Raw genomic sequence first — 25929 nt, forward strand, 5'->3', positions numbered from 1 at the left:
GTATAGCATGTTGGAAGATGCCAAGTTGCCAATTTCTTATTGGGCCGAGGCCATGTATTCAGCTGTGTACTTGCACAATCGAATTTGGTGTAAAGATGTGAATGACTTGCCTTACAGAAGGCTATACAATAAGGTTCCAGACTTAAAGTTTTTAAGAGTCTTTGGGACGCAGGCTTGGGTGAATATTCCATTGAAAAATAGAAGGAAAGGAGGTGGCCGGGCAGTGAGCCTAACTTTTCTGGGCTACCAGCCAGAAACCAAGTCTTATCGCTTATCGCCAAGCTAACTTTCAGTAGATCTGCTGGCTTTAATGAGCACGCCAGGTGGCCTGATTTACATGCTACTGAAAGAGAAATTGTATTGCTGCCAAGTACTGATAAGAGTACTGGAACAAAGCCCAGACCTCCAGTCCAGGAGGTGGCAAGCAGGGAACTTGAAGAAGTCCACCCCGGTGCGAGTGCAGGGCCTCGGGTATCTGCTAGAGCCACAAAGGGTATCCCTCCTGCTAGATATGGGTTCCCGAATGTAAATCTGGTCAGTACCCCTGAGCCCGAGACATACGAGGAGGTGCTGAAGCTAGATAGCACAGAGAGGCAGGCATGGTTTGCAGCAATGCAGAAGGAGTATGATTCATTGCTGAAAAACGGGGTATTTTCAGAAGTGCCAAGGCCGGCTGACAGGAACATCATCTCTTGTAGGTGGACCTATAGGATAAAGAGAAATGCAAATGGGGCCGTGCAACGAAAGGCCAGGCTGGTGGCCAGAGGGTTCAGTCAAAGAAAACGGTTAGACTACCAGCAAATGTTCGCTCCCACACTAAAAGCTGAAACCCTAAGAGCAGCATTATGCAAGGCTGGGAGCACAGGGCAGCAAGCCCATCACTTCGATTTCGAGACAGCCTACCTGAACTCCCCCTTAGACCAGGATCTATTTATGGAACAAATCCCTGGTTTTGATGGGGGTGGTGGCGTGTTGAAACTAAATAAGGCCTTATACGGCTTAAAACAGGCTGGTCACGCGTGGTACCAGTGCTTAAAGTCAGCACTGATGAAGGTGGGTTTCAACCAGCATCTAGCTGACCCCTGTATGTTCAGCAGGGTGGTGGGAGAGTCCAGAATGGTTGTCCTCGTTTTTGTGGACGATCTGATTGTTCTAGTGGACTCCAACCAACAATTAAACTGGTTCCAGGAAACAGCTAGCAAGCTATTTACCATCAAACACCTTGGGCCGGTAAGCTATTACCTGGGGGTAGAAATATCAAGGAAGGCAGACGGTTGCTTTGAGCTGTGCCAAAGCAACAAAATAAAAATGCTGCTGGCTCAGTACGGTATGGAGGAGGCTAGCAGTGTGCAAACCCCTATGACCACAGGGTATAGCAAAGAACCTGAGGGTGAGATATTCCAGAACGTGCAATTATACCAGTCCCTAATTGGGTCTCTGTTGCATTTAGCATGCTGGTCCAGACCCGATATCAGCTACGCTGTGCACTTATTGTGCCAGAAAAGCGCTGAGCCCCATCACAAAGATTGGGTGGCGGCCAAAAGGGTGCTGCGCTACCTCAGTGGGACGATAGAGCGTAAACTATCCCTCAGAGTAGGAGAAAAGCCTGAACTACGCGCCTATGCCGACGCGAGCTGGGGGGATCGGCCCAAGGCAAAATCAACTACAGGAATTGGGATATTCCTGGGAGATGCCCTGTTACTATGGAAAGCCACCAAGCAGACCCTGGTGGCATGCAGTACCTGCGAGGCAGAGTACGGGGCTATCAACGAGTGTGTGCTCAACATAGAGTGGGCAACACAATTGATGAAGGATCTCAGTATACCTATCAATCTGCCAGTCACAGTATATACTGACAACTCAGCAGCTAAAGAGTTGACAGAGAATCAAGCTGCTCGAGGGAGAAGCAAACATATACTTATTAGGTACCAAAACGTGAGAGATGCAGTGACCAGGAACCTGATAAAGATAACAAAATGTACATCAGAAAAGAATGCAGCTGACATATTCACAAAATGTTTAAATGTAAGTGAACATGAAAACTGTGTACAATGTTTGGGTTTACTGTGTACGATAGATTAGGAGGTGTGTCAGTAATGGAATCTATCTTAACACAGTTTGACAGCTCTGTTATGACAGCAGGCGATCTAGCTGGCATGCTAGGTCACAGTGACCTTATCTACAGGCCGGTTTGAGCCGGCTCAAGACAGGTGGAAAGGACCTGCTGAGTCAGCATGACTGTGGACTGCCAGGATTGGCTGACAGAACTATATATGGACTGTGCTTGCAATGCACAGGTCTCTCTTCGAGAGTACACTTGCTGGCGGAGCACTTTGGTCCTATGTTTAATGTATTTAACTGCACTAGTGAGCACGAGTTGTATATACTGTAAATACACTATTTTAGCACTAGCTGCAGGAGTCTGGCTCACTTCTTCACTGGGGCTCACCGTTGAGCACATCACACCGCTCTCTCTGCTAACACCCGCACCGACATAAACATGCTTTGTATTTCTCCCATGTGATCAAGGGAATTGGGCAAAGGAAAGCTCTGGCTCTTTCTCTCTCCCCCAGGGGATGAGGAGGAGGAGGCGCCTCAGCCAATAGAAGGAAGAGAGGCTTGGTCAGTAGCTCTGCTGTGCAATTGAGAGAGCCTGGCAAAACAAACTCTTCCTCCCCCCCATCCTCTCCAAGTGAGGAGCCTCAGCCAATGGAGAAAACAGGGTCTTTGCTCTGTAGCTCCTGTGCGATTCAGCAAGCCTGGCAAAGCAAGCTGAGATGCAGAAGGAAGCAGATGTCAGTGAGTTGCCACAGGCCTGATAGGAGCCCTCCAGGGGCCTGTTCTGGCCCACGGGCCACACATTTGACACCTCTGCTCTAGAAGATGCAGCAAATTTTGTTACAGTAAAAACACAGGGAAGCACTTGGTTTATACCATCAGTCAAAGAATGTTTTATTCCAAGCCTGATCACAGTTTGTTACAGAAGTGTCAGAAATGGTTAACACACAAGATCTGCCACATTTCTTCAAACATCTATTTTTTCAAAAAAGGGATGTAAGACACTTAGCCTTTCTTGCATGTTTTATGTACACAATGATAACAATTTCTATATACTAATCTTTAGTATGAGGTACTTTACTATTTGTAAACCCTCGTTATAAATTTTGCCACTCTGCCATAATTTGTGCAACAATCTAGCATATTTCTAGTTGCTGAGGTATAGCATAGATAAATCTCTCTTTTATCACCAACATGAATTGTTACTCCTCCTTAACAACACTATTACCTAGTCCCCATTCAAGCAGCTAAAATATGTTTTGAAAACTACTGAACTTTTTTTTAAAAATGAAGACTAATGTTTTACCATTACATACCTCCTCCTGTGTTTTTCTTAAAATCCATTCTTTGCAAAATTTAGTTCTGTGTAGATCTGTATTGTATTCAGAAAAAAGAATATAAAATATCCTTTTTTCCTAAACACAGCCCCATCATCAGATGACAGAAGAAGAACAGACCACAGAGCCAAAGATTTCTACATGATAAACTAAACACAGCATGTTCTTAAAGCTCTAGTAATACATTCCTTGGAGGAAAAAATAGAATGCACTTTGGTCATTATTAAACATTAGTACAGCAACAAATAAAATACAAAATGTTTATGTTGCTTTATATATAAAAATACATCATACCACACAATTAATGATCTCTCTCAATAATTCTGAAAGTCTGATGATAAATCTTTTTTTTTTTTAATCAGCATGCTGTTTTCGGCTGTTACAGTCCACAAAATAGGAGGTCTGGGGAATGGTAAAAACAATGCACATTCTCTAGTGCAGAATATGCTGTATGATAATGTTGTCCCTTTTAGGATAATTTCCTGTTATGATTTTACAGGATAGCATGAACTAGTGAGAGTAAAAGGATTTTCATCTTGGCCATATTAAAAATAAATTTATCCTGCTTCACAGAACAGTGATAAAGCAACATGCCTAAACCAGAGCCATCTGTGCAGATGCAGTGACCCTAATCCGGATCCTCCTGTGGACTGTAAAGCACACACAAGCAACCGCACTCATATCACTTGAAAGGCAGCTCAGTGTCTACATATCTTTGTACATGTAAAGCTGTCGACACTATTGAAGTGAGTGAGATAACTCAAGGATGCTCTGACTGCACACAGTAAGCATTTGATGCATCACAGCACCACATCTCTACATCAGGCCTTTCAACTCTAATAATGTCTGTAGAAAGACACCTTGATGATCAAGGCGATCATCTACAGGCATTACAGTTCAAACTGAGAATTAACTGCATAACTAAAAATTAGTTACTTGTTTGAAAGGACAGCCCTAACTACTGTTACTTATAACTGCTAACCCTTCCCCAATTAGTATCAAATGGCATCTGCATATAACTGGGTTTCATTCCTTGAAAACGTTTTCTCACATCCATGGAAATCAACAAGGCTAAACTAAAAAGTGAGGATCACAATGTAGCCGTCTGAACATGTGTTTATTCAGAAGTCCAATAAATTCAATAGGTTTACCCTAAAGTGTAGATAGGATTGTAATCTGGCAATCCAAGAATGTCTGCTTCTATTAATATCAACTGCACTTGCTCCTCAACAGGATTAGGACTTAATTTTTAAAAAGAGCTATAATTTCACACACACAGCTGTTATTTCGACTTGTGGTATAAGTCTACGATGTACTATGGCAGGAATTATCTTGAGCGTACATAAAGTTTTTGTCTCTCTCTCTCTCTTGAAGTCTAAATATCCATATTTCAGAGGTAACATTATTGCACCACAGTTCACCATAATATATTCCATTTAGTATATATAAAGATCATTATTAAAAGTAACAATAAAAGTGCAGATGCTGAGCGTCACAGTCAAAGCTGTGCAAACAGCCCAGTGTTTCAAATAAATACTATAGCTATTTTTTTTATCAAAATATCTTACAGTATGGTAACAGTTTACAGTTATTGCTCTAATAAAAATGTTATCAAAGAGCTCTTTTTTGACCTGCTATGTAATACCTTACTAATATTCAGTGAAGTTTAAACTTCAGTTCAGTATGTTTCAAATTCAAGAATCACATCAGTAATGACACCGGCTGGCTCTAGGATACATACTTACATACATATATAAATAAGTTTCAGCTACCTGGCCTACTGCATTGTTATTACAGTAAATGTCACTTTCTACTGTAACCAACAATATGCTGGTGCTTTGATACTACCCTGAAAGGGTGGTTCACAATGAAATGTTCTAAACATTTTATAGTACATATTCAATACAATGACTTCAGCATGATATTGTTGTAATAAGAACTTCAGAAGTATAAAAGCCTAGCACTGGCCTCAATTTTTAAGGAAAAAAAATTAAAATGAAACACATTTGATCAGTTTTGAATGACAAATACCTGGATACCCTGACCCTTTCAAAGCACATCAGTGTTTCAAAATAAAATACAATGTCAGCTAAAACAGTTTACAAAATTGAAAAGGTAAAATAAATACAGAGATTGCACAAAACAGATGTAAACACCTCAAATTTTCAAACACTATCTTTAAAGAGATCATAACATCTGAACATGGAATCAGCAATTGCTTTGAGGCAGCTGAGTCAATCAGTTCGCTTTTCCAGAGGATTGTGTCTGGTTCCTTTTTTTGCAAAATGTCAGGATTTAATCTTCCAGAGCTGAAAGTTAAGAAAGCACAAAAAAAAAAAGTTCAGATCTTGTCCAACTGCAGCTTTGCTATCTGCATTTTATTTGCAGAACTTTCTCCTCCTTGCTAAGGTAGTGCACAAACAGGTAATTTCACGGCAAGAAAGCCAACAAAAGCTAAGCTAAGTCAACAAAAGCTTTAAACAGAGATCAAATGGGTATCAAACCATTGCTGTATAACCACAATTGCTTTGCCATAGTGGTCAGAACTACAGCAGCAACAATCCATCTCTCTCTCAATTTCTTGCATAACAGGCTGCATCTCTCTGCTTGGTGAAACATGGCTTCTTGTTGTGCTTGTGCATTCCCTCTGTGCCTTGTGTAGTCTTCTCATGATCTGAGAGGGGTGGGAAGCCAAATTTTTTCCCAGGTGACCATATCTGGACATCATTGCAAACTGGATTCAAGGATTCTGAAACCTGGATCTCTTTAATCCTGCTCAATTTGTGATGAGAGGAGTCAAGTAGTGCATAAACATAGTTATGCTTGTCATGAACCAACAGAGGTTTGTCTACAACATCTAAATGCAGCCACAGAGAAGTTAACACTGAGTAAGGCTGAGAAGCAAGGGTCTGGGCAGCAAACATACAGAAGACTCCAGAAGTACCAAACTAGCATTAAGCAAGTGCTGCATTGCCACCAAATGAAGGGCTTTCTTATTCTATTGGAATGGTGATCTGTCTCTGTCTCACTCATGAAAGATTAAATTATAGAAGACAGTCAGAAATTTAAAAAATGTTATCTTCCTGGCCATGGCTATACGTGCTGAGACTCCTAGAAAAATCCCAAATAAAAAGTGGCTTTATCATAACACCAGTACTGCAGAAAAATGTTCTCATTGGGACTGCTGAACTAATATCATGTCACATACCATGATAGTATGGCAACATTCCAGCCATATTGTTTGAAGGTTCCAAGCAAAAATACATTAATGCAAATTACTTAAGATTGCAGTTCAAGGGAGATCCTGAACCAGTGTGAGGCTTTCCTCTTTATAATATACTTAAAAATGAAAACTAGTAGTAATGAAGGAAATTAATTTACTAAACAATATGCATAAAGCCATATTAAAATGAAGTTAGTATGTTCATTTAATGTAACAACAATAAACAAAAATAGTGGCGCATAGTTAGTACCTTTAGATTAAATCCCAGCAAATCACTGATAACACCAGAAACGGCAGAGAGAATGACAACTTGAGTGATGTTATAAAGAAGAGGATTCATTGTCAAGCCATATAACCTGAAAGGACTGTCCAGCTCCTAGAAATGAGAAGAAAGATTTACACAGCTAGAATTGTACTTTTGTAAGTCACTGGGTTCAGAGTTTAGAACAAATAATCCTCCTTCTGACCAGATTCTTTCCCTATCCCTCTGCCATGGCAATAACTGCTTTTCTAAGAAGCCTCTCGCCATCCATCTGACATGCACAGCACAGTTGGATCTGATGAATATACCACACTAAGGGCAAATCCCAAATTACTTATGACTTGACGGTTTTATCCGGGCCATGTGAGACAGTTCTTCTTCCACACCATGTGTACAGTCCTGGCACTTTTAAAGATAGATGGGAGACTAAGTCACCCTTGGGCACATCGTTTCAGATCTGTATCCCAAAGACCATATAAAAAAGAATGGCTGGTATCAGTATTACATTTGGAAACACATGCATAGTATTAATGGGAATGGCTTGTTCTGACTTCTTTCCTATCTTTTGGAAACATTAAGGAGGAAAAAACAGTATTGTATGAAGGAAAAGCAAAAAGAAGAAGTTCTAGCAGTTTGTTACCAGATTTATGTCAATCAGTTAAGCACCTTGAACTAAGGGACACAGCATGTAGATTATAAAAATATACAACCACAGTGAACTATATTACAATAAATAAAGCAGACTCAATATAAACTATATAAAATCATATTAACAATTAAAAACAGGAGCAATAAAAACTCCAAACCATTTAAAAAAAAACAATACCAGGGTACTGAAAACAAACAAAAAACTCTCATTGACCCCTGCCTCACTTCTGAGGGAGGAACTCCAATGGAGATCTCAACTGAAGGACATTCTTTAATAAAATTAAATTTAGATTGGCAGAATAGAAATTACAAGTAGATTTAGCTAAGATATGCAATAAAATAGAAACACAAGATCAATGTACAGGCGTGCATGCTGCACTCAATTTCTATTCTTACCTTGAGTAATTTCGTAGCCAGTTTTAAAACATTATTCACTAGTGTCAGTTCTTCCTTCTTGTTCGGCTTCTTTTCCATTTTCAAGTACAGATTTATCTAGCAAAGAAAAATATTGCATTCCTAAACAGAAATTTATAATATGGATTATCTCAAAACTCATCAATGGCCTGCCCCTATAATGTAAAACATGGTGAACTGTTTTCGCCTCACCACTCACTGCAATGTGCCTTTTATTTTAGAAATTATGCCCTCTTGCTCTAGGCCAAGTGTTTCAAGAATTAATAAGCCTCACACATGGCCAGACCCTTTATGGGACAAGAATTCAGGCTCCATGAGTTTATTTATTTATTTATTTATTTATTTATTATTTATATCCTGCCCTTCCCACCAAAGTGGCTCAGGGCGGCTTACAACAGATAAATCAAACATAAAATTTTAAGTTAGGTATCTAAGATATTTAAACATTTAAAACATTCAAAACATTTAAAACATTTAAGCATTGCGGCAGTATGCATAACAAGAATCTGATAGGGCTACATTTAATTTCCTATGTCAGTTAGGTGTAAGCCAGCCAGAAGAGGGTTGTCTTACAGGCCCTGTGGAACTGAGTAAGGTCCCGCAGGGCCCTCACCTCTTCCGGCAGCTGGTTCCACCATGAAGGGGCCATAACAGAGAAGGCCCTGTCCCTAGTAGATTTTAGGCGGGCTTCTTTTGGCCCAGAGATAACGAGAAGATTTTGGGTTCCCAATCTCAGTACTCTCTGGGGAACATGTGGATCCAGAGTTGGATCCAGACTAAATTTTCCATCAGTAGAATGGAACAGTTCTGTTCCACCACCACCCCCAACCATATATACACTATAGCCCACTGAAATTCTGCCCTCAGAGAGAGGAGGCCTTGAGGAATTACATAAATGGGTCTGCAGTGGGAATTAGGAATCAGTGAAAATTGCCAATTTAGTCTGAATCCAAGCTCTTACAAACAAGTTGGAAAGAAAAAAAATCCTTCCATCAGGCTTAGCAATTGCCCCATGGTGCTTTCATTTACTGAATACAATGCAAAAGAGAATCATGGACAAGAAAGCAGTCAAAATCAAAGAACAACATTTGTGAAAAAAATTACTAATGACACTAATACACTTGTTAGAATTAATTATACAAAATTTTTAGTATATGCAATTGTTTATGAACTTTATGCTAAACATTTTGTATAATCAATTCTAACAAGTGTATTAGTGTCAGTAATTTTTTTCACTGATTTTGTTCTTTGACTGCTGCATTTACTGAAAGCTGCTAAAATACTGGAAATAATTATTGATACCTTACTCTTGTATCAACACAGTCACAACGGTGGCAGGAGAACCTAATGTAAGGGGGGCAAAGAAAGGCAATTTGAACACCATATGGGTGGGAGATGGTAACTGAATCTTTTCTCTGCCTATGTTTGTCTGTCTGAAGCCACTTCTTTGAGAATGTTTTACTTCTTACTGGGAGTAGAGCTAAAATATGGTTTGGATGGAAGTGCATGGACAGGAGGGCATATTCAGCTCCTCGTAGCATTACATAGGAATTAAGAAGCAAATACCACTCAGCACAAAGATCTGCTGCTGCCACTATTATTTATTAGATTTTTAAAATTACTTATTAGATTTAGTTGCCACTCACCTGAAGGGTCTTGTGGCAATTTACAACATTAAAGCCAATAAGATAAAAAACAACGTAAAACCAATACCAAATATAAAATATTAACATTAAAACGTTAAAATATGTGGGTAGTGCTACACTTCTAGCAATTGCCTTGGTAATGCCACGGAAAGGCAGAATATACCTACAGCTTGGCTGTTAGCAGGGCATGTTTTGAGCTGGAAGACCCCGGAATGCCATTCTGGCTGGCTCAGGCAGCATTCCGGAACAGCCGACAGCTTTCCTGGAGCCTGGCTGGCCAGCTGGGCTTAGGGGGCTGAGCGGGGCTTGCATGGCATCCTCCTGGCTCCCCGCTAGCTGGCTGGGCTCACGGAGCCAAGCTACACTGTGCAATGAAATTTACATGGAAACATATATAAATATGTTTTAGCGCAAGCTTAAATGAAACTTAAACAAAGCAAAACTAAGGAACACTGAGCTTTCACCATATCAATTTTCCCACACAGTCTTTCAGTAGCCATGTAAATCGGCTTCCTTCGAGTAGACTCAGTTGTGGGTGAACACTTTTTTCTTCAGTGCCCGACTTCTAACGATGCGGAAAGAGTAAGGAAGGAACTGCTTATGAAAGGACTCCTCATGGTTTCGATCACTTTGTCAGCCTCCTTCTCCCGATGTTACACAGAGTTGTTATTATAACATAAATATATATCCAAATCTAATCTCCCTCAATACAGAATTGTCGATGCAAACTCACCCTCAGTTCAATTTTTTCAACATGGGTCTACACATGCTCTCATCAGTTGCTGCCGGCTCTCGCCGTTCACAATCTGTGTTGCTCATTAAATCATCAAGAAACACATGTGTTTAAAGAGATACAGTTCCCACAACAAAAATGAAAAAACTCCAACAAAATAGGCAGCATGTGAGTCTTAAACCTTTCAACCTGATGGTGCTAACCATTCACATTCTAATTATCACTTTAATTTGACGGATAGTGTTTCTTATCTTTAAAACCAAGCGGAACTCCCACTCTCATAATGATGCTAAGTTTTATAAATAACCAGCTTGGCTAGAGCCAAACTAAAGAAGCAAAAACCACAGAAACAAAAAATCCCCCAGATTCACCTCCACTGCTTTTCCGTAACAGAGAAGAAAAAGAGAAAGGAAAAAAGGGGGAGGTGAATCCAAAGGGCTGAGAAGAGTAAAGTTTTCAACTTTTCTCCATCTCACTTTGCTTTTTTGTTGTTATTTGCTTTTGAGATGACATGAGAGGCAGAAATAGGATTAGGCTATTTGAAAGGGGGAAGAAGATAAAAGTAGCAGCCAGAGCGAGGAAATCAACTGATCAGCGCGGCGGTCAGAAGAGAACTGGTGGGATGTCCGCGCCTACTCTGTGAGCATGCATGGTGAGGTTCTTGCACATGCCCACTGGAGCTGAGAGTGGAAATCCTTGGCGTGTTAAGTTCCGATCGGGTCGGCGCAGGTGCGCTTTCTCCAATGGGTGTGATGCACAGAGACCATGAAGAAGGGGAGTGTCAGAACTAAAGTGTAACTGAAAAGTGCACAGACTATATATCGTCTTTGTAACTGTTAGGGTTGCGCCAAAATTCAAGCAGGGGAAAGCCTGCATATAGCACAACAACTGAATCCCGCAAGAAGTTGAGACAGTTACAAACACCACGATATGACAGTTAACAGTGACCCTGAAGGCCAGCCTGAACTGGAAATGCTGACCTCCTTCGTGGGGCCCATGCTTAAGTTTCATTACTCCTAGACATAGCAAGCATGCGCAGCTGGAAATACCCTATAGACAATATAACAATGGCAAGGGATCTTGACATTTAGGCTCAGAAGTTCCACTGCATAATGAATCTGGTATTGAGGGAGTAACTAAGCATACTAGAGTATTATACCCAGATTTGTCAAAGAGCATCTAAAGATACAACTAGGTTTGTTTTTAATGTCTTATTTGAAATAACAATTATAATCAGTTGATAAAAGATTCCAATATACAAGAACAATGAAGACAAGGACAGGCTGTGGCTGTAGAATAAAGACCTCAAGAGCAGCAGGGAGTTTGGGGGCCGCCAGGAGGGGCTACACTAGTCAAAGGGGGGGTTCAATAGAGGGGCCGTGCCCTTTGGAATCAATGAAATAACAGCTTCCTTCCATGTATTTGGTATTTTCCCTTTTATTCTTATCATGTTCATCAATTTCTGAAGTTTCGGAATTAGCTCCTCTTTGAAGGTTTTAAAAAATTTAGCTGTATTTCCATCTGGCCCAGGTACTTTTCCATTTTTCATTACATTAATTACTGCTTCAATTTCTATTTTTTCAATTGGATCATTCCAGACTTTCCCCATGTTTTCTGTTAAGGGTGCTATTTTAATCTTTTGTAAACACTCTTCCATCTTTTCTTTCTTTATTTTAACACCCTTAAATAATTTGGCATAATACTTAAAGAATTCTCTTTTTATTCTTTCTTGATCTACCACCTCTCTTCCCTCCACCACAATTTATTAATAATTTTACTTTCTCTCTTTTTCTTCAATTGCCAATCCAAATATTTTCCAGGTTTATTTGCTCCCTCAAAAGATTTCTGCTGCAACCTTTTCAGATTCCATTCCAGTTCTTTATTTAACAAATGTCTCATTTGTGTTTGTAATATTGTAATCTCCCTCATAATTTTCTTTTTCCCTGGCCTTTTTCTCAGTTCCCCTTCTTTTTTCTTTATTTCATTTTGAATGTCCAGCATCTGTTTTTCTTTTGCCCTCTTGTCTTTATTATTCAATGTAATCAATATTCCTCTCATTACTTCTGTATAAGCATCTCACACGGTCTGAAATTCTATATCTTCTTTATCGATTATTTGGAAGAAAGCTTTAGTTTCATTTTCTAGAGATGTCACTATTTCTTTATTCTGTAATAAATCTTCATTCAATTTCCATCTTCTCGACATTTTAGACAATTTTGTAATCACATTATTGGGTTATGATCAGCCCCTATTTTAGGTAAAATTTCTATTTTCTTTGTTACCCCACAAATGTCAATTCTGGAAAAAGTTTTATGTCTTGCTGAAAAAAAGGTATAGTCCCACACTTCAGGATTAAATTTCCTCCATATATCCTCCAAGTTTTCTTGTTTGACCAATTCAAAAAAAGACTTTGGCAATTTTCCTTCCTTATTATCCCCCCCCCCAAAACCTATCCAGTGTGTTCTTAATTGTTTCATCAAAGTCCCCCATTATCAAAACTTGATCATATGTCACTTCATCAAATTGTTGTATAATGTCTTTTTAAATGCAGAACTTACAGAAGACATGATAATTAGCAAAGGTACAAGATAAGGCTGTCCGCTTTCCCCACTGTTGTTTATAATGACTCTTGAAATCTTACTGATGCAAATCCAAGAAGATAAAGAAATAGAAAGATTAAAAGTAAAAGGATTTACTTACAATTATAGAGCATTTGCAGATGATATAATGCTTATAAATGAAAATCCCATACAAGTCACACCTTTGTTGTTAGCTAAAATACAAGAATATGGGGAATTGGCGGAACTGTGTATTAATAAAGAAAAATCAAAACTTCTATGTAAAAATATGCAAGTAAGCAAACAAAAATAACTGCAAAAGATAACGGGATGTGAAGTTACCTCTAAGGTAAAATATTTGGATTTGGAGATAACAATGAAGAATATTGACTTGTTTAAAAACAATTATGAGAAGCTATGGCGTAAAATGGATGAAGATATGATAAAATGGAATAAACTTAATTTGTCATTGCTTGGAAGAATAGCTGCAATTAAGATGAATAATTTGCCAAGAATAATGTATTTGTTTCAAACTATTCTGATTGTGAAAGACAGTAAACAATTTAATAAATGGCAAAGGAAAATTTCAGAGTTTGTGTGGGCTGGGAAGAAACCAACGATCAAAATGAAAATCTTAATAGATGCAAAAGAGAGAGGAGGATTCCAATTACCAGATTTAAAATTATATCATGAAGCAGTTTGTCTAGTGTGGATAAAAGAATGGGTGACGCTGTTAAACAAAAAACTTTTAGCATTGGAAGGTCATGGAAATAAATTTGGCTAGTACGCTTATATGTACTATGGGAAAAAAAGATGGATGGTTTTTTCTCTCACCATTATATAAGAAATAATTTGCTAAATACTTGGATGAAATATAAGAAATATGGGAATGAGAGAAAACCGTTATGTATAGTGCCAGCAGAAGTAATAAAAATAACAGCTGAGACGGGAGAAGAAAAGTGGTTGTCGTACAATCAACTATTAAAAATACAAAGTGGCAAAATAGAATTGAAAACTGCTAAAGAGTTGAATAATAAATATGATTGGTTCCAAATGCAACAAATAAAGAGCTTGGTGGAAAATGATATTAAAACTGAAGGAATAAGAAGAGAGCAAACAGAAATGGAAAAAGTTCTGCTTGGAGACAATGAAAAATTAATTTCAAAATTATATAAATTACTTTTAAAATGGTCTACGGAAGATGAAGTAGTGACATCTCAAATGATTAAGTGGGCAATTAATGTAAATAAAGAAATACAGATGGAAACTTGGGAATATTTGTGGAAGAATTTTATAAAGCTTTTGACGTGTCATAGTATTAAAGAGAACTGTTTTAAAATGATGTACAGATGGTATATGACTCCTAAAAAGTTGGCAAAGATGAACAATAAGATGCCAGATAGATGTTGGAAATGTAAAAACATGAAGGTTCTTTCTACCATATGTGATTGACTTGCGAAAGAGCAAAAAAGTATTGGCAGATGATTCAACAAGAAATTTCTAGGATCTTGGGATACAAATTTAAGAAAGTTGCAGAAACTTTTCTGTTGAGATTACAAATGGAAAAATTTCCAAAAGAAGATAGAACTATAATCTGGTACTTGCTTTCAACTTGCTTCCTAACAGTTGTGGAAGCAAGAAAAAAATACCAGAAAAATGGGATTGGATTGTAAAAGTTATGACATGGAGTGAAATGGACAAATTAACAAGAATTTTAAGAGACTATGACTTAGAAATTTTAAGATGGAGTGGAAAAAGTTTAGAAGATATGTAGAAAAGAGTGGAAAATAAAAGGACATTGGACAATTTTTGATAATGATTCTTAGAAGGAAGAAGAATATTAATCTTTGTTTTTATTAGTTAAGGGTACCTTTAAATGTTAGTATTTTAAGTAAATAACACCGGTGGGGGTCAAGTAACGGGGGGAGGGGTGGTTATCTATCTGGGATAGATAAAAAGAAGTTATTAACAATGCAAGAAATATATATTTTTACCATATGTTACTAAATAAAATTGTTTTATACAGAAAAAGAGGGGCCTTTCCCCCCATGGCTATGGGCCTGCCATACAATCTATTAAGTTTCCAGGTACAGATAGTAAAATTCTGACTATGTAACTGTGTCATCTGTTTTGGGAATCCCTTGACACAATTCACAAACTTTTTCAACTGTTGCCCCTTTATACTGGAGAAAGAAAAGCCATTTTAATGATATTAATAGACAGGTATTTATTATGAATGTTTTTTGGAGATCAGTCTACTTTGAGAAGATTGTGACTTCAGACCACTGCACACATGGGCCACTGAAAAGCAGGTGTCTCTGAAACTTCAAGCAATGATACATGTAATCCTTTTAAACAGCCAAATACACTTAGAGATGTGTTCCTCAGCAGCTTAAGAAGTCTATATTTTAATTTTACGCTTTGGCAATATGTACATACAATATCACAGTCTTGAGTTTTATGAAGCAACAGAGCCCCATGGCGCAGAGTGGTAAAGTTGCAGTACTGCAGTTGGAGCCCTCTGCTCACAACCTGAGTTCAATCCCAGCGGAAGCTGGTTCAGGTAGCCGGCTCCAGGTTGACTCAGCCTTCCATCCTTCCGAGGTCGGTAAAATGAGTACCCAGCTTGCTGGGGGGGGGAGTGGAGATGACTGGAGAAGGAAATGGCAAACCACCCCGTAAAAAGTCTGCAGTGAAAATGTCGTGAAAGCAACGTCACCCCAGAGTTGAAAACGACTGGAGCTTGCACAGGCGACTATCTTTACCTTTACGAATATACAAATCACTACAAACCTGTGGTTTGTACAGAACTGTACTAATCTCTCTGTATGTGATCAATAACAGTCCAGAATTTTTTGTACTCAATTTTTAAATGGGTAAGGTGGAGCTTCCTCATTTTGGAATGGGGCCATCTCTCCTACCAGGAGATTTCTTACCTGTTCAGTAAGTAATATTGAGGTATTGCTGTATTTTTTGCTTGTTTCAGATCCAAGTGTAACAAATCTTAGAAGAAACAGAGTTAATGAAATACACCAGATTACTAGTTCCCAGTTGTAGTGACAATCTAGGAAGATCTCATGTACATGAAGCAGCTGAAAGAAAAAAAGAAGCAGCAAACTTCATTAAAAATATAGGTTAGCATTTCTAATGCCTACATTTCATAAGATTTAAATTAATCTCTATTAATAAGATATAGGGGACAATCCACGATAAATTTCTCCTGCAGATGTTCCACAGAATTGCACACAAAGTTTTGTAAGAACACAACCCTGCTCTTGGGCTTTTGTATGGCTCATTCAGGCTTTCTTTCTGGTGACTTGTTTACTAGGAGCAAAACAAACGTGAGTGGAAAGAACTAAATATAATCTTATATTTAATAAGGTTCCTTATTCTAGATATACAATGGCAGGGTGCCCAAGCAAAACATTTCTAGCCAAACAAGCAGTGATTCCTCTATAGAACTGGAAGCCACATAGCTGGTTGGCTGCGAAAGGGAGTGTGTGCTGCTGGATGTCAGGCCCCCACTGTCTCCTTGGGTTGGCATGTGCTTCTCCTTTAGAGCACCACCCTGCACAGTTGTAAAGCATAACAAAGGGCAAAGAAGAGCAAGCAGTTTAGGAGCCTGCAATAGGTCATGTGAACAGCTACATCAGTCCCACTTGCTCCTCCACACCTGTTCCCATTTCATTATTATCTACAAAACAATACTTGTGCTGGAGAGAGCTGCATGTGCAGTTTCCAATAGCATGCTTGCAGCCTAACTTGTTTCAAAGTAAGTTTAGGAGGAGGCTCAGTGGAAGAGCATCTGCTTTGTATGCACAATGTCCCAGGTTCAATCCCTGGCATCTCCAGTTGAAAGGATTAGAAAGAAGGTAATGTGAAAGACTTCAGCCTGAGACCCTGAAAAGCCACTGCCAATCTGAGTAGACAATACTGACCTTGATGGTCTGATTCAGTATAAGAATGCCTCATACATTCATAGATGTGTTCATAAGTTTTAAAGATTTTCAATGGTGATGTAAATCAGTAACGCATCAGATTTTCCTTACCTGTGCACAGCAGATAAATACAACAGAAATTGTCAACAAAAAAGCAGATGAGACTATAACATCAACTGATCGCTGAGGACCTCGTCGCTGAAAATAAAACAAAGGGAAACAACCATTAAACTGTGTAACTTAAGAAATATGTCCAGATGTGTATCATGGTTTAACAAGCAAAAATGCACAACTTTTAAAAATAATGTATTAAAATGTACAGCTGAAAATTTAAAGGAATTGGGTTTAAGTTGTATGGACATTTATCATCAACAAGGAGGGAGAAATGGTGGATTGAGAAAATATTTATAGGACATTTCCAACTCTCATTGCAGTGTCTGTATCACTGCATCCCAAAGTGTAACTGTGTTCTCCTGAAAACCTCTCTCAAAGTTCTATAGCTTACAGAACTACATTATCTCCCACAACAAACAGAGGGAATTGTGGGGGAGGAGATCCCTTTGCTGTAAAAGGAGCTACTATAGAGAATATAATAATTCCTATTAGAAGGCTAGGGAAAACATACAATAAGAACATGTAAGAAAGCACTATGAAACAAAGCAGCTGGAATAATGAAGAAATGGCTTGTCTTAAAAGTACAAGGGACACACCTGACATGGTTTCAGTTGCTTAGAAAGATGCTGAGACTTTCACCCCAAAACTCATAATAGTTTTTTAATTAGAGAATGTCAGTGCTGGATAGATTACCCAAATATTCCATCATAAATAAGGCCAGTAAATATTCTGCGATTCTTATTGAGGGAGAGAAAAGACAAATTAAGCTAGAGAAAGGTTAGCATGGCAGTTTGGAGTGACAGGATTCACCAGTTTAAAATTCAAATGCCAGGCTCTCAAATTATATTTTAGACATTTTTATCCTTTGAGAATTACTTAGTGCTGTCATTCTTCCTTAAGAACAAAGTACTATGATTTTCCACAAGAATGAAATGGTCAGTCTGGCTTGGTAGTCATTTTATTTGTTATCTGCAGAGAACCAAGACAATGTCACCAAATTCAAACATGAGTAGTCATGCATCATCTAAAAGGCTAACAAATTTATTACAGCACTAGGAGTAAGGCCTGCTGTGAAGAAAAATACAATGTGCTCCAGAAGGAGGCTCTGGGCGAGTGCCCGCCACCCTTGCTATCTTCCCACCCACCTAAGTGAAGGCATTTACTCCCCACCACCTCAAGGGGAGCTGATCTCTGCCATCTAGAGAGCAGTTGTAAATCTGAGTGATCTCTTGTGCTTCCTCAGGAGGAAATGGCATTGTACCTGTCTGAGGTCCTATCCCTCCTCAAACCCCACCCTCTCCTTGCTCCACTCCTTAAATCTCCAGGAATTTCCTAACCTAGAGTTCGTAACCCTTCCATTGATCTGCCCCTCTAACTTCAGGTTTCCATTGCCTTCCCTCTTCCTGCAGCCTCTACATAGGAAAAAGACAGTCTTTCTTCACAGTGTGGAGGGGATCAAAGTGGGGAGCTAGGGGTACAGCAGCAGCTACTCCTGTGCTTTTGCATGTCCTGAGGCTCTGCTGCCATGATAGCTGGCGGAGCAGCAGAAAAAGATGAACGCCCGACTGCTTTCTTTCGCTCTTTTCAGTAAGCCTTTGATGTATCGTCTTTCTATTTCTAGCATGACAATTCTACTTGGCAAGTAAGTAAGCTTTCAATACCACTGGATGGGTTGTTTTGCATAACAACGAGCAGCTAGCTCAAAGGAAGGGATAGAGGCTGATTATATGCCTACTTCTCTTGCAAATGAGGCCTCGAAAAGTCTATGAGCAATCTTAAGTATCGGTAATTACTTGAATTGGATTGAATATAAATACTTAAATCGACCTGGATTATAATTGGATATATATTAAAGAAACTATTATTTGGCTGCAATATGATCTGAACATAAATTAGATATATTCTAGAGAGATCTGTTCCTGTCGTCTCACTGCAACTGAAATGATAACATTTGAAATCTCAGCTGGAGCTGATTTGGAATGACGATTTAACTGGATCTTTAAATTACTTTTCAACTTGAATTAAGAGACTGAGTTTGCTGACAGAGAAAAATGACACTGCCAAGCGAAATGTCTTATAAAAAGATATTTTATGGAATATCACTTCTTTGAAACAGGATCTTGGCTCATTAATGCAGCTAATTAGAAAGCAAATGGGAGCTTTTATGCTGAAAGCCAGCGAACTTTCAAATCTACAGGAGCTGAGTGCTAAAGAGATCCTGGTGACATCTGCGGAATTAGAATGGGAAAGTGATCTGCTCCGAAATGAATTAAAAGAAAACAAAAATGGATCCTTATGGCGCAGTTACAAAACAAGACCAGAAATTAAGATTGAGTGAAGTCATGCTGAGAGGAGGAAATGGCGCTGAATTCTTCTTCCCATTAACGAGAGGGCAGGCCACTTTGAGAAGGTGCATCCCAGCCAGCAAATTAAGATATGGAAATCTTTCAGGAAGAAGGACTCTTGAACTTTTTCCCTTTTTGTTGATAGCGGATATGGAACTCTCAATAAGAACTGGCATGCGATTTTAAAAGGCAAAGTGTGAGGTCTGTGTTACACTAAGTTGGTTTTCTCTGGTATAATATGGATATAGAAACTAAAGGAATCCAAAAGTTTTAAAATTTTGGGAAGAAGCATTCCTCAGTTCTGGTTTTTCTTATGGGTAAACAAATATGGAATTATTAATAATGAATTGGTATGTGATTTTAAAAGACCAAAGGAGAGCCTAAGGAAGGAAGGGTGTTGTTAAAATATTAGTTAAACATACAGTTAATTTGGATCAACGCTAAAGAGTGCAGACAACACATTTATTTTTACATAGCAGATTTATTCTTAGTATGTTTATTTGGTAAAATTGCTCACATTGATATAAGAGTTGGATTGTTAAAAAGGCAGATAGCACAATTATTTTGTAATCTGGTAGATTTGTCTCTAATACGCTCCTTTGGTAGAAACTATTTATATTGAAATAGACAAATTATTATGTTGTATCTTTTTAATTTGTTAAGGAAAAAGATATGATTTTTATGTGCTTATTTTAATAAGGATATTGTTAAAACAACAAATTAGTTTGTGCTTATAACATCATTAAGCTATATCAGACAGCTTTGCATTGAGATGGCTTGAAATTATATATATATATATATATACATACACACACACACACCTATTTGTGTTCAAAAAGAATTGTTTAGATATATATAGATATATTAGTTTAGTAAAAATTTTCTATAATGAAAGACAAAGATGGTAAAATATAGGGAGAACTTTATACTTGCAGGTAGAATGATCTGGGTATTTTATTTGGAGGTAGAATTATCATTGATATATTTGTACTTCTCTCTGTTTCGGCTTTTTCCCACTCTGTAAATGCCCCCCCCCCTTTTTATGTATCTTTGCTTTTGCTCTTTTCTTTTGTAGTTAAAATTAATAAAATTATAAAATCCAGATATTCCATCATGGTTCAACCTACAGAAAGGTCTGGCTGCCAAGTGAGACGGTCCCCCACTCTAACTCAACGTTTAAAAGAACTTCTTAATTCAGGAAGCCTACTGAACTCCTGTCAAGCACCAGGGTATTCAATGATACTTCAAGACCCTATAAAAGTGTATGAAAATCTCATACAAAAACTGCATCCCTTTCTCTTCCATTCTTCATCAGACAAGCATGTTATACCCTTTATCTAAACCATGGTTCAATCAAAAATGCATAGCAGCCAAAACTGCTTTGAATAGGGTCTACCACCAATGCCGAAGTGCTGATGAGAGAGCTAAGCAAGAAACTCTTTCCCAACTGTTGTCCCCAAAAAAGAGTATAAATTATTGATAAAACATAGAAAGAAAAAGTATTCCAAAGAATTGTGGGGAGAGTTTATTAAAGCAGCCAAAGGAAAAAAAACATCCCTTTTCTGGAAGTTAGTCACTTGTAGAGTGTCAGGTGCTAAGTCTCCAATGGTTGCCTGTATCCCTGAAGATGGATAGGTTTCCTTTTTCAGAGAATTGTACAATGATGCTGTTCACTCTTTACCGGTGGTAACATTAGAAAATACCCCAAAATGGTCCCTTGTAACAATGGGTGAGATTGAATCCCTTATTGGTCGGCTGAAAAATGCAAAGGCCCCAGGATCAGATGGTATTCCACCAGAACTTCTGAAAGTGAACAAGGATTGGTGGGCTTCCTTTTTTACACACATCGATAATATGGGTCATATCCCCAAGTCTTGAGGTTTAGCTATAGTTGTCCCTTTTTATAAAAAGGGTAAGAAGGAGGATCCATCAAACTATAGACCAATTAGTCTGTTAAAACATCGTACGTAAACTCTATATAGGCCATTGGATAAATTTTTAGACTGGCTAGAACAAGAAAATATCTTGGCTGCTGAACAGGCAAGCTTCAGAATGGGTAGGTCTACGCTTGATCACTGTCTTACACTACAGCACCTCATTGAGAAATATTCGGCCAGGGGAGCAACCTCATTATATGCTGCCTTTGTCGATCTTAAATCTGCCTTTGACTCTGTTTCTAGACCCCAGCTCTGGAATAAGCTCTTAAATTCAAATATTGACAAAAGACTTTTGTTTCTATTACAGGCCCTGCATGATCATACTTTCCTAGGAGTCAGATGCAGTAGATTTGGCCATCTTATTGACGCTATAGAAACCTTCAGAGGTGTTAGGCAAGGATGTCTAATAGCTCCAGCTTTGTTTATTTTTTAATATCAACAATATAGTAAGCTGGCTCAATACATCTGATCTTCATCTCCCGAAACTTGCAAACTGGCATATATCTGTTTTACTGTATGCTGATGATGCTGTAATATTATCTCGAACCCCAGTTGGTCTTAGGTGAACCCTAAGGAAGTTCAGCATGTTCTAGAAAGGAAGTAAGTGGCCATTGAGAAGGAAAAACTGCAAGCCTCCTAGCCCTCTTTGGGACTATAAATCATAAAGAAGTACTGGCGGCCATTAAAAGAAGGTCAAAAGTTTAAAATTTTTTAAAAAGTAAACGGGACTTTAAAAAATAGTGGAGCAAGCAGATATCATAATTAAAAGGTGAGATCTATTGGACTATATGTTTTGATTCAATTTTGGAACACTCCAGGAAAAAAAGGATTTTTTTTTAAAAGGGAACAGAAAAGCCGCAGATGCCATTTTGAAGAAAATAAAACTTTAAAAAATTAATATCTCGACTTAGGAGCCTCAGAGAACGGCGATTTAGGCTCATCTAAAAGGGCATGCCTTAATCTATAAGACTGTGATATTGAAAATTAATTTGATGAGGTCAACCTCTGAGCCTATTTCAACATTGGCAGTGATGTCTGTGAATAAATCAGGAGCAAAGCAGTTTCATACGAGGGCTAGGACATTTGAAGAAGCAAAAATGTCTAAATGGCAGGAGGTAGTAGAGGCCATGGAGGCAAGATTGGTAAAAGTAATAAAAGGAGAGTAAGAAAGAATTAAAAAAAAGACATTGAATCCAGTGCAGAGATGATTAAAAAAGAATTTAAAAAAGAAATTGAAGATCTCAGAAAAGACTCCTAAGCAGCGTTAAAGAAAGTGCAGGAGGTTGAAGAAAAGGTGAAAGACCAAGATTCAAGAACTGACACAGTGGATTCCACTATAAAAAAAATGCAGGAGAAAGCAGTGCTACAAGACTGTAAACAAATGGAAAATCAGATTCCTTTGAGAGGGGTGCCTGAATCTATTGAGACTGATTTAAGGACATACATAGTAAAAATCATTGCTGAGTTTTTGGGGGATGACCCTGATGAAACTATTTTTATGACTATATTTATAGGGTTAATTCAGAGTGTGCCAGAAAAAACAAACTATCAAGAGATGTGGTTGTAAGATTTGTGACAAGAGATATGGTGGGAAAGATTCTAAGTAAACAATTTGAAAATACATTGAAGGTGGATGGCAGTAGTGTAAGAATCATGAAAGGACTGCCAAGGAAAGTTATAAATGACAGGAGATTATACAAGAAGATATACAAAAAACTGACTGAAAAACTTAGAGAAAATGAAATGAGATACAGATGGGATACTTCCAGAGGGTTTAAGTTTTGAACATAAAGGAGAGAGATTTACAATTACAAGCACTCAAGAAACAATGAAGTTTTTGGATGAACATAAGAAGTTTGTGGGTACAGACTAAAAATAGAAAATCATGATGGATTACAAATTAATATCTTGGAATGCAAATGGACTTAATTCACCACAAAAAGAAAGGCAACGTTTCATTGGATTGGGAAACAAAAATGCAGTATAATTTGCCTATAAGAAGTACACATTAAAAAAATGGATTATAATTTTTTATGGAATAAACAACTGGGTGTGGAATTCTGTTCATTGGCTAAGGAGAAAAATAGGGGAGTTGTTTTCTATGTTAAACAAGAATTGGACCCAAAATTGATTTTTAAGGATTATGATGGTAGATATATTTCAGTGGAAGTGATGTTGAACTATAAAAAAAACTTTGTTATTGGGATTTATGCCCCAAATGGAGCAAAAGACTTTCTTTAAAGACATTATGCAACAATTAGACCAAGTGACGTATGAGCAAATTATGTTAATGGGGGACTTTAATGGAACAGTTAAAAACATTCTGGACAGATCTGGGGGGAAAAAATAATGAAGGAAAATCACCAAAGTCATTTTTTGAGTTAGAAAACAAGAAAGTCTGGAAGATATATGGAGGGAATTTAACCCTAAAAACGTGATTATACTTTCTTTTCAGCAAGGCATAATTCTTTCTCAAGAATTGATATGTTATGGAGTACAATTTTTTTTTGACTTATAATGAAAAAAATAAAGTAGGAGCAGACCACAATCCATTAATGTGGTCTACAAAACCCGTGAAAAAGACTCTAAGATGGCGGATAAATGAAGATTTGCTACAGAAAAAGGAAGTAGTGGTATCTCTGGAAAAGGAGACCAAGTTTTCTTTAAAATAAATGAAAAAGAGGACATTCAATTTCAAACTGTGTGGGATGCATATAAAGCGGTAAAGAGGGGTATTTTAATTACATTGAACAATAAAGATAAAAGAGCCAAAGACAAGCTAATGGTGGATATTCAGAAAAAGATTGTAAAAAAGGAGAAAGCTTAAAAAGATACCTGGGAAAAAGAAAATTATAAGGGAGATTACAATATTACAAAGTCAATTGAGACATTTGTTAAACAAAGAAGTTGAATGGAACTTAAAAAGACTTTAACAGAAATCTTTTGAAGGAGCAAATAAACCCGGAAAATATTTGGCCTGGCAAATTAAGAAAAAAAGGGAGAATAAAATTATTAACAAAATAGTATCGAGAGACAAGGATATTGTTGACCAGGAAGGAATTAAAAGAGAATTATATAAATATTATGCCAAGTTGTTTAAAGGTAAAAAGGTGGACAAAGGAACAATTGAAGTATATTTACAGAAAATCAAAGTAAACTCCTTTACGGAAAATATGGAGAAGGTATTAAATCAACCAATTGAAAGAGGAGAAGTAGAGGTGGCAATTAATTCAAGGAAATTAAGGAAAGCACCCGGTCCAGATGGTTTTACAGCAAAGTTTTATAAAGTGCTTGTGGAGGTGCTATCACCAAAACTTCATAAATTGATGAATATTATAAGAACAGATGGGAAAATACCTAACACATGGAAAGAAGCAGTAATTTCGTTGATACCAAAAGAAGACAGAGATGGCAGGAATATAATAAACTACAGACCAATTTCACTACTTAATAATGACTATAAAATATATGCTAGAATTTTAGCAGAACGTCTTAAACAACATTTGAACAGTGTTATTAAAAAAGAGCAAGCAGGATTTCTTCCCAGGAGGCAAATTAGAGATATCAGAACAGTGGTAGATATTATTGAATATAATGAGAAACATCCTGAAAAAGAAGTAGCACTATTTTTTGCAGATGCAGAGAAGGCATTTGATATTTTGCAATGGGATTTTATGTTTCCAGTGATGGAAAAAATGAGACTGGGAGAAGACTTTATAAGAATGATGAAGGCAATATATACTGAACAAGCAAGACTCTGTATAAATGCAGACTTGATGGAAAAGATGACAATTAGTAAAGGAACAAGACAAGGTTCCCCTCTATCTCCATTGATATTTATAATGACTTTAGAGGTTTTGCTTATGCAAATTCAAGAAGATAAGGAGATAGAGGGTTTGAAACTGAGAGGTTTTTTCTTATAAATACAGAGCGTTTGCAGATGATGTAATGTTTATAAATGAAAATCTCACTCATGTAACACCATCGCTGCTTCGTAAGATACAAGAGTATGGAGAACTGGCAGGTTTTTACATAAACAAAGAAAAATAAAAAATATTGTGTAAAAATATGACAAAGAGTAAACAGAAAGAACTACAAAATTTAATAGAATGCGAAGTTACTTCTAAAGTAAAATATTTAGGTGTGGAAAGCACAACAAAAATATTGATTTGTACAAAAATAATTATGAGAAGCTTTGGCGAAAGATTGATGGAGATTTGATAAAATGGAACAAGTTGAATTTGGCTTTCTTGGGCAGAATTTCCGCAATTAAAATGAATGTCTTACAAAGAATTATGTTCCTGTTTCAAACAATTCCTATAGTGAAAGATAATAAACAATTTAGCAGATGGCAAAGGAAAATCTCAGAATTTGTATGGGCCGGGAAAAAACCAAGAATTAAGATGAAAATTCTGATTGATGCAAAAGAAAGGGGAGGTTTCCAACTACCTGATTTAAGGCTGTATCATGATGCAGTATGCCTGGTGTGGATTAAGGAATGGATGATGTTATTAAATAGAAAACTACTAGTACTAGAAAGTCATGGAAATGTTTTTGGTTGGCATGCATATATGTGTTATGCGAAAAGTAAGATGGATGGGTTTTACAAACATCACTATATAAGAAGCAATTTGTTAAATACATGGCTAAAATATAAAAGATAGGGAGATAAAAGGAAACCACTTTGGATTGTACCAACTGAAGTAATAAAATTAT

The 25929-nt window shown here is 37.5% G+C and overlaps 1 protein-coding gene across 2 annotated transcripts in view; it reads right to left on the bottom strand.

Annotated features, from left to right (window-relative positions):
* Positions 1-2927: 2927 nt before the first annotated feature.
* PHTF2 (putative homeodomain transcription factor 2) overlaps positions 2928-25929 on the bottom strand; it is a 181546-nt gene continuing 158544 nt past the window's right edge. For both annotated transcript variants that reach the window (XM_060244685.1, XM_060244686.1), the window contains 5 exons: positions 16929-17015; positions 15816-15971; positions 7925-8020; positions 6869-6994; positions 2928-5704 (listed from right to left, as the gene is read on the bottom strand). In XM_060244685.1, the coding sequence (XP_060100668.1) occupies positions 5684-5704; positions 6869-6994; positions 7925-8020; positions 15816-15971; positions 16929-17015 (486 nt within the window). In that variant the 3' untranslated portion in view covers positions 2928-5683. The remainder of the gene's footprint in view (positions 5705-6868; positions 6995-7924; positions 8021-15815; positions 15972-16928; positions 17016-25929) is intronic.

This window comes from Heteronotia binoei, chromosome 8 (assembly GCF_032191835.1).
Source record: "Heteronotia binoei isolate CCM8104 ecotype False Entrance Well chromosome 8, APGP_CSIRO_Hbin_v1, whole genome shotgun sequence".
In the NCBI taxonomy this organism is placed as follows: Eukaryota; Metazoa; Chordata; class Lepidosauria; order Squamata; family Gekkonidae; genus Heteronotia; species Heteronotia binoei.